At 42.4% G+C, this 17,483-nt stretch overlaps 1 protein-coding gene across 2 annotated transcripts in view; it reads right to left on the reverse strand.

Moving 5' to 3' along the window:
* Positions 1–246: 246 nt before the first annotated feature.
* Positions 247–17,483, reverse strand: part of AASS (aminoadipate-semialdehyde synthase) — a 51,133-nt gene continuing 33,896 nt past the window's right edge. Inside the window, exons 18-24 of one of the 2 annotated variants that reach the window (XM_073328204.1) lie at positions 16,303–16,443; positions 14,338–14,505; positions 11,762–11,857; positions 9,346–9,461; positions 6,660–6,748; positions 2,483–2,659; positions 247–744 (exon numbers count right to left, since the gene is read on the reverse strand). In XM_073328204.1, the coding sequence (XP_073184305.1) occupies positions 626–744; positions 2,483–2,659; positions 6,660–6,748; positions 9,346–9,461; positions 11,762–11,857; positions 14,338–14,505; positions 16,303–16,443 (906 nt within the window). In that variant the 3' untranslated portion in view covers positions 247–625. The remainder of the gene's footprint in view (positions 745–2,482; positions 2,660–6,659; positions 6,749–9,345; positions 9,462–11,761; positions 11,858–14,337; positions 14,506–16,302; positions 16,444–17,483) is intronic. The other variant, XM_073328205.1, reaches the window with a different exon arrangement.

The following is a 17,483-nucleotide window of genomic DNA, read 5'->3' on the forward strand; positions in this document are numbered from 1 at the left end:
TTTAGGCACCATGGGAACTTTACCAAAAGCAATTTATGTGCCATAGGATTTTTGGCATGTACAGAGTTAGGTGGCAGCTGCATGGGGATCAGAGGATCTAAATTTTTGATTTAGGCACCTAAAGTGGCAGTTATGGCCCTAAATCCTTTTGTGGGCCTAACCCTGAGATTTTTCCTACAATAGAGTTCCATGCTTCTGCCAATAACATGCTCTCATGTTCTAAAAATATACACCGTGTTTAAAATCTCCTTAGATATCTTCCTTTATTAGCAAAGTGTATAGTACTAATACATCATTAATGTATTATACAGTGTAATAATGCATTGTAAGCTATGTTGATGGCAAAAGGCTTTGGGCACTTTATGATGTGACCTGGGCAGAGCCAATTAGTTTATTGAACAGCCCCCTCAGTTTGGAAGAGAAAAGTGATACCATTTATACATCTAAATATTCATTAGGCCCACATAAATGCAGGTAGATAATTTTACAAAGGGCATCATTTGTGCTGCAATCTGTAGGCACGCTCAGTAGTGGGCCCACAATTGTGTACATAAAACGGGAAGCCAAAATTAAGATCCTTTAACAACAACAACAAAAAAAATCAAGCTCAATCTCTTGTTGTCAGTTATTGTCTGATAATGCTTTGGGTACTATATACAATGCCTTCTGCTCTAATGCGCTCAAGTATTGGTGCATAGATATTCTTCCTCAATGGAATTACCATACCTTTGGCATCAATTTCACCTGAAAGATAAAAAAGGAAATTACATATTTAGACTAATGTGCATATACTAATTTCTGTTGCAGTGTATATCAGGATTTATTAACCTGTTAGGTAAAGTATTGATGCTGCCTGGAGGTAAAAGTCAATTTCGAGAGATACTAAAAACGGAACTTGTCATATGTATTGGTATACACATTTCGAACGGATCCAAGAAAACATGTGGAAGACTTTCCATTTTGGCCATGAGTGTCAGGCGTGTAACAATTTGTTTCCTTTTAAACCAAACTAAAAAAAGCAAGGTGAAATCAGACTCAGAAAATTTTTCTTAATTTCCAATTAGCCAATAAAGGAACGGAGATCTGAATGTGTGGAATGGCGTAGAGGTGGCTACAACCAATAAGCATGTGCTTATTTACATGTACAGTCTGATTGGTTAACTTTAATGCAGGCCTCAAAAGTTAAATGATTCAGAGGGTGCAGATGAGAGCATCTAGCTTTGTCTGCCTTTAGCCTGTTGTGAGTCAGGATCTCTCTCTGTTCAATGCAACAGAAGTTTATTTGCCATGTCAAAGGCTGCTCTTCCCTGGCAAAAATAGTAATTTAGTAACAATAGTCAAAATCCTTTAAGGATAGTTAAAATTTTGCAAGTGAGCTGAAGCCTCTGAATACCTTGGCTCAGACTCTGTAGTCCTTAGTCATGCTGAGTAACTTCTACTCACACAACTAGCCCCATTGATTGGCAAAATTACTCATGGGAGTAGATGCAGAATTTGGCCCTTTGTGGTTCAGCAATCTCCTTGTAAGCCACAGAATGAGTAGGATCACAGTCTTGAGAGGAGAGAGTATAATTCTCAGAGGAGAGGCAAGGATAGAGCATCTTGGAAAAGTAATGCTCCCCTCCTTCTCTGCATGCACATGATCACACTGGAAAGCAGCGATAGATAGAGAACAAGGACAGTGATTTTTTTGTTGTGATTTTAGGGAAGATTTTGGTTACGGAGAAAGAGTAGCTCCCATTCCTCAAAATGATCTAACATCCCTCCCATCTCTCCTTTAACATGATCCCTGAAAATCAAATCAGGAATCGGTCTGCACGGCTAGATTTGTATTTTAGTTCGTATAGAGTTATTCTGGGGTTTCAGCAGTGGGCCCTAAGACCATTCAGCATAAAGATTAGGAGGGGACTAAAAATGTCATGGAGTTTTCACTCTTAACCCATACTTTGTAGATCATTTTTCAAAGGCAGAAAAGCACTTTGGGACCTTCGGATGAAAGCTTCTATGTAGATGTTAGTCATTAATAAGTATCATTAACATGCCTTTGGTACGGTTTAGATTTTAAAATCTAATCAGTGACAAAGTAATTTAAGAAAATCACTAACATATCCACACCCAAAAATGGAAATTTAAAAAAAAAAAAATCAATTTAAGATGACACAGGAACAATTCAAGACTTTCTAAAGGTGGTTTATATAAACTATGGGCTAGTCTACCCTGGCAGCACTAAAGCCACCTCCACAAGAGGCGCGGCTCCCAGCACTAGTGCTCTGTCTACACTGGCGTTTTACAGCGCCGAAACTTGTGGTGCTCTTTTCACACCCCTGAGCGAGCACGTCACAGCGCGGCAAAGTGCCAGTGTAGACAAGCCATGCGTGCGCATTCTACGTTTTCTAGAGGTAGCCGAACACAAAGAAAGGTGTGAAGCAATTCCCTAAACCAATAATTGTATAGTCATAGTATAGGATGAATAGGCACTTACCATCTAGAACCATCCTAGCAGCAATAGCTGTGGGGTACCCTACAGTTTTAGCCATTGAAGAATATCCTTTATCATCACCGTACACAACCAGACTGATGAATTTATCTTCCAAATGGCCAGATGGGTGCCTGATACCTATTTCATTTCTCATAATGATCATATCTCGTTCTCCAGCACCTAAAGAGACAAACCTAGATTATTATATATCATTTCTATTATGGTTATGAAGCGCTCAATTGTGCTAGGCACTGTGCACACAAGGAGAAGATCAGCTGCAGGCCCGTGAGCTGACAAATCAAGTGTGTGTTCTGTTTTAGGCTCTTATTTCTGATTAACCCAAACAGCCACCTGCCAGTGCTAAGCGCCTCATCCTGAACATTTCGTATATAAAATAAACCCATTTAGAATGATAACAGTTCTGTAATATGGAGATTTGGCGCATCGGTCCTATTGAACTTACTTGGACTTCACTGGAGACTTTCCTTATTCACATCAGCATAAGTGAGATCAGAATCAGTCCCATGATATTAATTGAAAAGCCATGTAACAAAGGGTTAGCTACATCAGTGGTAAAAGGCACACTGTACTTGGCTATGTAAACCCAGTCACGGAACCCTTGGAGAAGCAGAAAATTAACCCACAATGGTTCTGGGCTAATATGGCCATTTGACCAGCTAACCATTTTAGGAAATGGCCCAACCTGATGATCACTTTAGATAAGCTATTACCAGCAGGACAGTGGGGTGGAAGGAGGTATTGTTTCATATTCTCTGTGCATATATAAAGTCTGCTGCAGTTTCCACGGTATGCATCCGATGAAGTGAGCTGTAGCTCACGAAAGCTCATGCTCAAATAAATTGGTTAGTCTCTAAGGTGCCAAAAGTACTCCATTTTATAACATAGTTCTTGTTCTGAAGATGCATCTTTATATGGCAGAATTATTAATATTCCCACCTTGGGTTATTTCACATGTCTGTTTAGCCATCCATAAAATGGACATAGAATGGATACTGTGATTAGTCTTGATCCAGCATGATTCTGAGCTCTCTGGTCCTGATTCTGCAAAGCACTTTAGCGTGTGCTTATCTCAAAACATGTACAATCCCGTTTGCTTCAATGGGACTGCTCATGTTATGTGCTTTGCAGGTTCAGGCCCACACTGCTTTACTTTTTCCACAGCACAAACCTTTGGATCAGCTGTATACACAGAACAAACAATTTACTAAGTACAACACTAATTTCTGTTAGAGTGGAGTTACCGTTCATCACTGCTCTCTGTTAAGGCCTACTTTATGTGCTTTAAAATCCACATGCTTAAAATGCACAAGACTCAGACTGTCTTGAAATTTACTCTGCCTCACGGAGGTGCTGAATAGTGTTAGCTGGTGCAAACTTGGATCATTCTAAAATTCTTCTGGGTTTTTTTTGTTTGTTTGTTTGTTTTTAAACCCACACCTGGGGCTCAAACTATGGCTCTGATCCACCCCAAACTGATCTCAGTCACATGGGATTTAGCACATGGGGCATGGCACTCACTGCCCCTTGGGGTGGGGGATGTATATTGAAGAAGTTATTCAGGGTTAAGTGAAGAAAACAGCTGCAACCAAAAAATTTGAAATGGGACGTGCAGCAAGATTAGAGCTTTGTTGAAGCAGAGTTTGAGCCTTCAAAGGGAAACACTGTGGCCACTGAACCCGAGCTGCACCCATGCATTGTGAATTTGAACTCTAAGCATGGCAAAAATCTGAGAATGATCACTGAGCATGTTGTTACTCTCTGCCTCTGTTGAAGGGTTTTTTATACTTTTGGGAAACATGCCTTGAGTAGTACAGCTGATATAGAAGGACTAAGTTTTCTGGGGGTGCCCTTCCATCATATGAACCAGGATCTGGGGTGTCTTGCCCCTGTGGGGGTTCCAAACCCCTCTCCATCATCCCCACTCTTGGCAGTCTGAGCCCATTTCCCAGATTCTGCTCCCGTCCCATGTCACTCAGGACCTGGGGAGGACCGTCCCTCTGGGTGGGGAGCTGAGAACAGGCATGTTTGTGCCAAACAATGCTGGGACTGGGAGGAGGAGCTACGAATGGGCATGGCTTGGTACATAACAGAGGCTCACAAGCATAGACACTGTGGGGAGGGGTGGGGAAATGGGACAGAGGAAGGCAGAAAGGGGAGAGGAGAACATCCATTGAGATGAACAGAGCTGTTCACACATCTCAGTTATCTGGCCTTCTCACTCTCTTTGTCATCCAAACTATATTCATACCATGTGGAACAGCTTCCACAGGAGCGACAAAGCACCCCACATTAGAATATCCCATAGTCTAGTGGTTAAGGCACACACTTGAGAGGTGGGATACCTCTTTTCATGTTCCTTCTCCTCATCAAGGAAAGCAAGAAACTGAAACTGGGTCCCAGGTGAGTACCACTGGGCTAAAAGTTACAAGGGAGGTCATCCTCCTATGCCCCTCCTCCTCGACCTGGCTGTTCCATGTAGTTAGGTGTGCTCTGAGCACCTCATTGGATCAGGCCCAGCAGACAAGACAGGTGTTCCATCTGCCTATATCCACCTGGTTTGAGGACTGCACTGGGGCTTAGATGTGGCAGGCACATACCCTGAAGCAGAAACTTAGGCACCTAGATGACTTTTACAGCTAAAATTTGGTAGCTCATGAGTTTAGACATCTACAGGGTTAAGCAACAGCCAAGCGGGGGTCAACACTGAACTATGCTCTTTGTTAGCAATCTCGCTTGACTTTCTCATGTTTGCCTTCAATAGGGAGAAATAATAAAGCATGTTTCAGGACTTGTCTACATAAAGACACTCAGGAAAATTAATCTGAATTAACTAAAGGTGTGAGTTTATATTGGATTACTTAAACTGCACTAAACCCCTGAATAAGAGCATCCACACAGAATTACAGTGACCTTACTTTGGTTTAGCTCAGTTCACTTATTCTTTCACTCCGTGAATTAAGATAAAAAGTGTCCTTAATTCAGTTTAATTCTGAATAAGGGCACGTGTACACTTAAAAATTGCAGCAGCAGAGTCAAGATGCAACCTACGCCGACGGGAGGGATTCTCCCATTGGCATAGATCAGTGGTCTCCAATCTTTTTATGCCCAAGATCACTTTTTGAATCTAAGGGCAACCCAAGATCTACCCCGCCCCTTCCCTGAGGCCCCGCCCCTTCCCCAAAGCCCCACCCCGCTCACTCCATCCCCCCTCCCCGTTGCTCACTCTCCCCCACCTCACTCACTTTCACCAGACTGGGGTAGGGGTTCGCAGTGTGGGAGGGGGCTCTGGGCTGAGCCTGGGGCAGGGGTGCAGGAGTGGGTGCAAGCTCTAGGAGGGAGTTTGGGTGCAGGAGGGGGCTCTGGGCTGGGGCAGAGTATAGAGGTGCAGGAGGTGGTATGGGGTGCTGGCTCCAGGAGGGGGCTCAGGGCTGGGGTGCAGCCTCCCGCCATGCAGCACTTACTCCGGCAGCTCCCAGTCGGCGGCACGGTGAGGCTAAGGCAGGGTACCTGCATACTCTGGCCCCACACCGCTCCCAGAAGAGGCCAACAAGCACCTGTGGCCCCTTGTGGGTGGAGAGGGCAAGTGACTCCACGCACTGCCCCTCTCAGCAAGCACTGCCCCCGCAGCTCTCCCGGTCAATGGGAGCTGCAGGGGCGGTGCTTGCAGGCAGGAGCAGCGTGCAGAGGGAGATCCCTGCCCCACTGCCCCCAGGGCCGCGCTGGCCACTTCTGGGAATGGCGTGGGACCAGGGTAGTGAGTCTGCTTTCGCAGCAGCCACACTGCACCACCAGAGATCACAATCAACTGGGAGATCCTCTAGGATCAATCAATCAGTCGATTGCAATTGACTGGTTGGTGACCACTGGCATAGATAATCCACCTCCCTGAAAGGGCGTAGCTAGGTTGATGGGAGAATTCTCCCATCAACCCAGCGCTGTCTACCCCAGGGGTTAGGTCGGTTTAACTGCATCACTCAGAGATGTGGATTTTTGACACCCATGAGCAAGATAGTGAGATTGACCGAATATCCTAGTGAAGACCAGGCCTGAGATCCTCCACACAGAGGGTTTGATGTGGTTTAACAATCTACTTTAAATTTTCTTGAGTGTGTGTAGGCAAGACCTCAGTTCAAATGTGAAATAATGCAGGCTCACATACCAAAGGGCAGCTTCAGCTCCATGTGCTTGGCAAGAGCCCCCACAATGGAGTCTGCTATAGGAACTGGCTCATCTCCAAGTAACCCTAACCTGGTGAGAGAAAGATGACAGAATGAGATCATTGCTTTCCTCTGAAAGTTACATTCTACAATCCACAAAGTGAGGGACAAGGCCCTTAGTGTGCAATTCTGGGAGAGGAGCAATAGGACATCATGTAGAATTTTGACCCTGTATCTATGTAACCGAAAGCGCAACAGGGTGGATAAAAAAAAAGTGATTTAAACAGATAATTTATTTTTTTCCTTTTGAGAAATAAACCTGTTTAAAATTAAATTTGAAATTATAACAACTCATGTGAAGGCCTAAACTTACTAGAATATATTAAAATCAGTGAGTCCTCCTCAAAATTTTAAATGAGTTAAAGAGTGGTACTTGATTAATTATAGAGACTCGGGGGAAAACATCTTTAACTTTTGAGGTCAACTCAAGCTATACTGTACATGCACACCACAATTTTAAGAAAGAAAAATCTATTTTCAGCCTTTCCAGTGGAGTGAATGCTGGTATTTACATTTTTCCAAATGTAAGCACTTTCCGTTGGTTGTGCAGAAAAACTTTTGCCTTAATTACATTTAGGTTCAGTTTAGCTAGCAGGAGCAGAGAGAATATTTTGTTCAGTTAAATCAATTCATTCAAAGCTGAGAAACCAATTAGAAGTTGGGGGGACGGGGGGGGGGGACAACAAAGAACAGGAAAGCTTGTTTTTCCTCTTCCCATCTAGAAATAAAAACCAGGTGGGAGAGAAGATCTACAAATTCTAAAATCTTGAAGGACATGCAGCCAGATTTTCAAAGCTATCTAGGTAACTAAAAAAATAGATACCTTGGGGTATTTTCAATAAATAAATAAATCTGAGCAGGGAAGGCATCTAACCCCCACAGATTTCAAGGGGTTAGGCACTTAACCTGCTCAGTTTTGAAAACACCAATTGGCACCTATCTGCATCTTCAGGCACCTAAATATCTTCAAAAAGCTGGCCCATGGTGACTAGAAACAATTCATCAATTTACTAACGGAAGTTTCTTTGTTTAGTAAATCAGTTAGTTTTAAATGCGAAACATTTTTGATAACCTTTTTTTGCTTATGTATCCACAACACTTTAGTTCTAGTTAACACAGCATTTTAAAAATTGTTTTGTTTTTGTGTATTTGTGTATGAGTTCTACCACAAATCAACATATATTAATAGCAATACCAACCAAGGAGAATGAACCTTTAGGAAAAAGATACAAATGCAAAACTAGATGAACATTGATCATTTAAATCGAGGTTTCCTGCTCACTGATTTAAAATCAACCCACCCTGCGACTCAGCAGGACAGAAGCGCAAAGCATCTCTAGGATTAATTCCAGCAAAAAAATTCATCCATATGCATGGTCTACACAGTAGATGTAATACTAGGTCACACTGCAGCAATAAACAAGACTTCTAACATCTTAGCAAAGCACTGTCCAATCTACAAATTAGAAACATGCTACATATCATCCCTGTGTCAGTGGAGAAAAAATGCAGGCACAGAAGAGGAGCGACTTCCTGAACATGACTCAGCATGTCATCAGCAGAGCAGGAAGAGATTAAGTTCTCCTGGTTGCTAGTACCATATCCTAGCCACTGTGCTTCCTCACCTTGCTCTCTGGTGTCACCATGAAATCAGACATTACTAATTTTATCATTGACAAAGGTTAAGATATATTTTGCAAAGAAACAGAGCAGAGTATATGAACCCAGGTGACACAGTGCTCTGCTGAGAAGATGCTAGGAAATACTTTGTGAATGGCGTTGCATTGGCAAATACTGGATTCCATTAACCCTCACCCCCACATACATCCCTCAAGATGTGTGTGGGCTTCTTTATGACTTTATTAATTTTTTTAACAAAAAGCATACAACTAAACAGATAGCTACATAAAAGCACTAGTCCCTGTTAAAAACCATTAAAAAAACCATTAACTCCCATACACACACGTGGGGGGGGGGGGGGGAGAAGGGGCACCAATTATACAAACAGAATCAAACCAAAGTCACACTAACAGAGCTGAAGTGGACGTTTCGTCTGATTTCTATTTTCTATAGCACCATATTTCAGCAAACACATCATTGCGAGGATTGAGTCTCAGTTCCCTAGCCCTCCAAAAGGTGGTGGTAGGGGACAAATTTTTGCTGTCTGAAATTATACTTTTTTTTTTTAAACTTCAATGCATCCTTGTAGTTCTAGAAGACCTCTCCATTAGATCATAGCATTGTTAGTGGGATGCAAAATCATCACTGTGTCAATCAACTATCTGATTAACTGCAATGCAAGGAACGCAACAGAATGTTCCTAAATATTTGATCTCTAGGGTCAAACTTCTGTTTTCTAGAAGGTTAATAAAAGGGAGCTCTGTTCTGCAGCCTATCCCCATGCAACACGTCCACATGTGTAACAACTGCAGGATCAGGCCTTCCCAAACGTTTGTCACAATCATCAAACAACAGGTTTAAAAGTAAAGTTTAGAATAAAGCTCTGAATGAATATGTCTAGTAAACCCTAACATTCCTGTTCTGGGCTACATACTTGGTTTCTAGAAAGGCTTTATTAAAAATAATAAAATAAAATAATAATAAAGAATCATGACTGGAATCTCCTACCATTCCACTGCTTCCAGCTGACTGTTGTCCTGTTCCAGTTTGCTGTAGATTGCGTCTCTCAGGACATCAGATTCGGCAGAAGGTTTGAGTCCAAGCAGCTTACACATCAGCTCTTTCTAGTTACAAAAAAATTCAAATAGCAAGTTACCACCTGCAGGCCTGGGACCTCTTCTCATATCCCTGGGATGAAGTTTTAGGAAACTAGCTAACTAAAGGTGCAGGTCACTGATGACAAGTGAATCTCTAGGGTTTGAGGGAGAGAAGAGAAGAAGGTCTGTGCTTCCAGCAAAGCAAGGGTAGGTCAAAATTCTAAAGTGCAGCGAGAGCCAATTGCCCCTTCTCCATGCTGCATGGAGCGAGAGAGGGGGTGGGCTGTGCGTGTTCGCACGTGCACACACACAGACACACACACGGACAGTCTTGCCAGCCAGCACTCTTTCTGAACTACCTGTCTCTGCTTGGTCCTGCCCCCTTGCTCAGCAAGGGAAGTGGGGCATGGGAATGTGAACAAACACAAAGTGGGGGAGGACAACACCGAACCCAGAACTGCTTTATGTTGAACTGGTGGCAAATGTCAGAGACCAAGTGTCAGAGGAGCCAGAGGTTCTCTGCTTGGTTGGGGGGTTCTTAAAGCAGGTGAGAGCCAGGGGAATCCCATTTGGAAGAAGGGAGGAAATGGACTGGTGAGGTGAGCAAGGGGGGCAGGTCATCAGAAGGCCAGAAACGCTGCATCAGTCGCCTAAGGGGTAGACACTTCAATTTACAAAAGGAAGGGGAAAAAAGGACAGAATAGCAGCAGCCTGCCAACAGCCCTGATTTTAGTCATCTTACAAATGTTTACCAAAAAATCCCTTCCTGTAACTTTCATACACATCTTAGGGACTGAATGTATTTTTCAGTAATGCTAATTATTGCTTGCTCCATGTTCTTCCAAAAATATAATAAGGTGATACATGTAAAGCAGGATTGCATGTATGAAGCAAGTGTCATCTGGCAGTTACAAAGACAGTTCAGCAGCAAGCCTCAAGCCATGACCTAGAAGATTGTACTAGAGAAATGAAATAAAAGGAAAAATTCTTAAGGAGTCATAGAAGAGGACAGCTCTGTCATGGTTAATACACGTGGATAAAATTCATTGAAATGGCAGTGTTGCCATTTCTCATGCTATTGCGAATCCTATGACTGTTGGAGTTTTCCTTAAAGCCCCAGATCCTGGAGTCATGTTCACTGCAGAAAGTGGACATTTGTGGATGGGGAGGGTTTGGTCACAAACTGATTTTCCATAAAAAAATAGTTTACAAGAAAAATTTTCAGCCAGGCTAGATTCTGGGCTTTTAGGAAGTCTACACTGCAATAAGCCACCTGCAGCTGGCCTATGCCAGCTGACTTGGGTTTGCGGGGCTCAGGCGAAGGACAGTTTAATTGTGGTATAGACACTTTGGCTCGGGCTGCAGCCTGAGCTCTAGGACCCTCTCACCTCATAGGGTCCTAGAGTCCATGCTCCAGCCCATGCCCAAATGTCTACACCACAATTAAAACAGCCCCTTAGCCTGAGCCCCAGTCAGCTGGCTTAGGCAAGCCACAGCTTTTTAATTGCAGCATAGACACTCTCAGAGGTCAAGCCTCTAATTGTATCCTTCTTAGCTACCCCCATCCCCAGTTGACCCTGTCCTACATTCACAGGCAGCCTTGAACAAAGGAAAAATACACTGTAGACCAGTCCCTTAGCTAGAGTAATCAGTGTAGTCCCCGTGACCTCAATGGAGCTATGGTGATTTACACCAGCTGAGTTTCTGAACCTTGGGTGGCAGTTTGCAGAAGACAAATATCAGGAGAAACATCTAGGAGAAAAACTACATGTAAACGTAAGAACAAGAGAAGAATTTGCAAAACTGGTGGAAAGGAAGACAGCAGAGGAGGAGGGTAGGACTTGAGAATTTTCATTCTATATATCCTTGTGCATATTTTTAATTTCCTTGATGGATATTCTCATGTATTCATATGAGCAACCTGCATCAGAAAAGGCTTGTAAAAGCAATGCCTTGGCACAGGCGGGGCGCTGTATCTTGAGGAAATAAAATGCATGCTGAGAAGCCTCTGGTTTTGAGAGCATAAGAACAGCCACACTGGGTCAGACCAAAGGTCCATTTAGCCCAGTATCCGCTCTTCCAACTGTGGCCAAGTGTCAGTGGCCAGTGAGAGCTGAATTATGAGCAATAAAGGCCATTAAGAATTCAACCTCCTTACACACACACACACACACACACACACACACACAAGGGGGGGGGAGGGGGAGGGAGGAACAGAACGCAACACAGGCTTCCCAGGAAAAAAAGCAAATCCCCAACCTGACAAACAGAAAAAGATTAATGGAATGAAGGAAAGCAGAAAACCAAATAAAATCCTACACACTTACCCAGGTTATAGGTGGTGCCGTTGAGCTAAGCAAAGGATATGGATCTGGGTTTATTAAACCTAATTTTACAAAGCCTCCCACAGCTTTCGAATACCCCTAAAACAAAACAAAAGTGGCTATAAATGCTGCGCAGTCCAAGTTGATGCTCAGGTGAATATTTACATACTTGGACTACAGTCAGACAAGGACAAACAAAGCCATGATTAATATTACACACATGGGAAGACTGCAACAGTCAGATGTGATGCCAAAGGGGGTTTAACCTCACTGCCTTCCTCACTCCTTTCAATATGCTCTTTAACTGTAGAAGAAATAGCTATCCCTTCCCCCGCAAGCAGCATCAGTTCAACAAATTAAAGGGTTCAGCTGACTAGTACCTTTCCAAAGGAAAGCTTGTCACAATTGTTCAGCTGGCCAATAGCTAAATTAAAGACAAAGGACCTGATTCTGAGCTCATACACCCCAAATTTTACATCAGTACATGCACAGACATCAGTGGATTAACTCCTGGTTTACACCACAGTAAGTAAAATCAGATTTGGGCTCAGAATGCCTAGGGTACAAACATATGGTCACTCCTCCTCCAAAAATATCAGAGCTGCAAACAGCACAGAAGTGGAATGCATTCTAAGGGACACTGTCAAGGTTGTTTGGCCTTTGCAATAAAAATCTCCTGACTGATTTGAGTTGGCTTTTTTTTTCCCCCTCCTCCCCCTTTCTTTTAAAAGCATGTTTTATTTGAAGGTTTTCATTTAAAAAAAAAAACAAAACAAAAAACCCAACTACTGCTTCTTGATTCTCCGACATTAAAAGACTTCATAAACAAAATGCTGCTCCATTTGTCAATTCTTCAAAGCAATGGGACATTAATTATTATGTAGACAGCACAGGATGCAGGAAAGACAAGAACCCAGGTTAACAATAAAATACACTCCCACAAAGGGCTAATTTCATTTAGAACAGCCTCCACGGTGGCTGGCACAGAGAAATCACACGGGCACACATGTTCTGTGGTCAAAGGGAAGGTCTACACTGCAATAAAGACAATGCCATGGCTGTTACTGGCCTGAGTCAGGTGACTTGCGCTCGCAGGGCTCATTCAGGCTCCGAGACCCCACTCCCCTTGAGGGGTTTCAGAACCTGGACTCCAGTCAAGACATCTACATGCAATATTTAGCCCTGCAGTCCAATCCCAGTGAGCTAAAGTCAGTTGATTCAGCCTTTGAGAATCAGTGCTACAGTTTGTTTGTTTTTACTGTAGTGTAGATGTACCCATAGAGACCAATCCAGACATTTCTGTTATATGACTTAATTCCTTACCTACTTAAGCTTAGATCCAGATAAGCCACTCTTAAACCAGTTTTCATGTCCATATAATGGGATTGCTCTGATATAACTGTCAGTGCAACTTGTGTGTAGACAAGGCCTTACGTTCATTTTAAAAAAGTTTATGCTCAGGTTGAAGTCCACTCGATACCCACAGGACAGATTTAAAAGAAAAAAGAAAAAAAGCAATGCTACAAGCTCCCCTACAAAACCCTGCCAATGTATTTCAGTCCTAAAATGGAGGGACCAACTCCTTGAGATAAGAAGGTAGTACAGTCTCCATGGCCATTCATATCTTCACCTCACAGCTGAGAATACCAATTCATGCCAGCTAAATGGTGGATATTTTTTAGTTTATTTAAGTTCACACTTATCTACTAGGAACTAGATTTAGACCAACCATCATTTAGCATTTAAAAGTACCTAATAACCACAGTACCTACTGTAACAAAGTCATTTCACACAGGCCTTTAGCATATTATTAGAGCTTCTGACCAATATAAACCATACTTGGACTAGAAGGTTCCAATATATCCTTCACTAATTCCTTGAGCCATCTCTGCCACCTGCTTTTGCACAAAGACAGAAAGGGACCAACTCAATCCTTTTGGAATATAATACAGTGGAATTTTCATGATAAAAAAAATTTCACACCACACCTCCTCATTCATGTCCACAAAATGCCAAAAACAAATCCCCGTGGCAAAAGCTTCACCTCAGAGGAAGATGAGTAAAAGAGGAAGAAGGAGACATCAAATTACTCTTATCATTCACAAAAACTAGCTCTAATCTTCCATGTGTTTTTAAGAGAGTTGGCCAGAGAGTGCTTCTTCTTATTATTATTATTTTGTTTTGTGCAAGATGACAGTTTTTCTTCAGAATTTCATCAAAAAATACAAGTTTCAGGAACCATCCCTGCCAATTTCCTAAAACATTTCTCCCCCACGCTGTTGGGGGTTCAGAAACCCATGCAAATTGAATAGTTAAATAGGGAAACAGGGAAAAATTATTCTTGCTTCTTGGACACAGCAAAGTGCAGTCATATCCACAAAGAAAAGCAAAAACTGAATTTTTTGGGTCCCTTTTGGCTATAGCAATCACAGGTATTACTTGTAACAATAGCAGGTTAAAAGTTATCACTGAAAATGTGACAGATTGACAGTATCCCTTCAATTCACACTATTAAAAATTTGTCTAATTTGAACAAGACTTTAATTTTAAAAAAACCTAGAAAATATCTAAGATCTTACCTTATACCTTAAGGTGCCTCTTATCAAGGTGTGGGCTGACTGAATACCATATGGTTCAGCATATTTTGTACTGTCCCTGTTGGGAAAACCTTCCAAATTTAATCCTGGGAAAAAATCCATGACAGCAACAGAATCAAGCAAAGCTCCTCCAGCTGGAATATTAACAATCTAAGGATTGTAAAAAAAATAAAAATAGGCACGTAAGTGCACTGTATTTTAGGTTGTTTATTCAAAAGAACATTTCTATTTTCAATGCCTATTGCAGATTTGTGCTATGCTTTATACTCAGTAACAAGGGACCCAATTCTGATCTCACATCAGTGAGAATCTGGAATAACTTCACTGATTTACACCAGTGTAAGACAGATAAGATCTGGCCCTTGACTAACTTGCCTTTCGAAAATTTAAGTTTTGTGGGGAAGAGGGATTGGTTTGTTTTAAGATTACAGTAATCACTCTCCACCATGTGCCCTAGATATAGCATCTGCACCCATGAACATCTTCAGTTGCCACTAAAAAGCAAGCAAATGTACAGAATACCCTGTTAAAAAAGAAGAAAAGAATGGGATGACTAATTCCATTATCATCCCTAAAACCTTGAACCCTGCTTTCTTCAAGCAACTGAAGCACCGATCTGCATCAACACCAATTCCTTTTGTGGTTTCTAAGCAAGGCGGCGACGTTTCCTACTCAAAAGCCATCCGTAGCAGCAAAGCCTGCAGCCATGCCACAGGAATTTATTGTGTGTGTTGCTTAAGACACATGTGGAGGAAAGCCCACACAGTCAAAGAGAACTATGGATTTGGGGGCAAGGAGGAGAATTGCTGCATTTACCAAGAGACCCACAGAGCCTTTCATAACAAATCCTTGACATCCATGATCTAACTTCAACTAGCAATGGGTGAACCAGCACGTAATTAAACAAACACTTCTCCATCTACCCACATGGCCTTCCTTTGAAATTTGGACCAATTTATTTTTTTCCACATAAAAATCCAGTTCACAATTCATTTTGCATGGTAGCTGGAACAATGAAACCCTGAATTGTCACAAGAAAGCCTCTTTGGAGATCCAAGGGGTTTGGATAATCATCCACACTCTGGGATGCCTATATACTGACTGAACCTCTGGACACTTAGTGGTGCACCCATCAGTAGTTTATCTGAGCAAAGTGGAGTGGGCCAGAGGAACAAGCACAGGCTTGGAAGCCAGAAACTCAGATTTCTAAATCTGGCAATGACGCTGTCTTGCTGTGTTCCCTTGAACGAGTCAATCTCATGCCAGGGTTCCTCCTAGTAGTGAATATTTCTGTGGCCATTTTACAAAGTATTACTATTGATGTGATATGGAATTTTGCCTTTTATTACAATAAGGGCTCATGCAATACCCAATGAGATGCTGACCACCCCCAGTGCAACAAGGCACAGCATCAGTTATTACTACTTTTTAGCACTGGTATTATGGGACCATCCAGGCACCTCTCCCACCCCTACAAAGGAGATCAGGGATTGTTCTAGGCACTGTACAAAGAGTAAGAGGCAGTCCCTGCCCTCAAAGAATTCACAATCTAGACAGACGAGAGACAAAAATTAGGAGAAAGGAAGCCTCTTCATCCCTCTTTTACAGGGAGGAAATGAGCACAAGGAGATCAAAGTGACTTAACAGGGTTAAGTGGCAGGGTTGGGGCCTGAACCCAGATCTCCATCCCAGTCCAGTGCCTTAGTCACAAGCCCATCCCTCTTCGCTGCCCTCAGACCTCTGCAAATATTAGCCTGATAGTAGCAAGGAGGCATGTCACTTTATGCCTAAAGATAACAGGTGACAGAGTGACAATTACTTAAACGCAGTTTATGTATCTGTCAGTAGCTTAAAAATAATGCAACAGCTCACAAATCCCAGTTTCCTCTTCAGCCTAATACCATCTTCTCTGCTTGTGTTTAAATAGAAGAATCAGGATTACTTCACCTCTCCATCTTTTAAATATGTGGCAGATTGAACTGTATTCAATAAAACACCCTGTGGACTCCAACTGAATTTGTATCGCAGAGGATTAGCAGAATATTCAGGAGCTGGCAGGCCACCGCAGAAGGAAGTGTACGATATAACCTGCAAATATAAAAATAAATCCACAAGTCGCATATGATCAGAAAAAGATCTACAGCATCATCCAGCTAGCAAAAGGAATCAATCACCACCTGCAACACTCAGTTACCTGTGTTTAGTAAATCATTCCTCAGAAGGCCTGAATTAGGCAAAGAACTGAGACTATTTTATGCCAACAGTGCCAAAAATATTTATGATTTTCACATATAACAGGCCACAGAGCAAGTTTATTCATGGGACTTTCATCTCTGAAGGTATTGGGGCAGAACCACAGCTGGTGTAAACGGTCATCACTCCATTGACTGCAACTGCTTGAACTGTCCATTTACACCACCTGAGGAGCTGTCCCCTTCAGCTCCCATCTGGAAGAGGTCACAGATGAACAATGCAATATATAATGGGGCAAATTCATTCCAGTGAAGCACCACTCACATCAATGGAACAGTAGCATCCAACAGTTATTTAGCAGAACTCATGACACAATTTGTTGGCTTAGCAATAGAAATTGTACTGAGACCACTGCTTGGGGCATCCTGGTGGTAAATCTGAGCCAACAAGCCAAAAACTAATTGGGCCTGGTGACTAGCTACCCTTTGCTACCCTTTCCCTTCTGTGGAAAGCTTGAGGCAGATTAGCAGGGCTTTGAGAGACCACTGGGACTGCCTTTGTTTATGGAGGTATTTATGTGCTGGTAGAGGAATTTAGTTGACAATGCTGTCAATCTTGCACATTTCACAAGCATTATAGATAAGAAAATATTAGGCCAGATCCATTGCAGCCAATGGAGTTTAGCTAATTTACCCTCACGCCATCTGGCCAGGTGACTCAAAGGTGAGGATCCGTATATATAAAGTCTGCTACAGTTTCCACGATATGCATCTGATGAAGTGAGCTGTAGCTCACGAAAGCTTATGCTCTAATAAATTGGTTAGTCTCTAAGGTGCCACAAGTACTCCTTTTCTTTTTGCGAATACAGACTAACACGGCTGTTACTCTGAAACCTGTCATTATGCAAGGCACTGCATTTAGCCATATGGAGTGGA

This window comes from Lepidochelys kempii, chromosome 1 (genome assembly GCF_965140265.1).
Source record: "Lepidochelys kempii isolate rLepKem1 chromosome 1, rLepKem1.hap2, whole genome shotgun sequence".
Classification (NCBI taxonomy): domain Eukaryota; kingdom Metazoa; phylum Chordata; order Testudines; family Cheloniidae; genus Lepidochelys; species Lepidochelys kempii.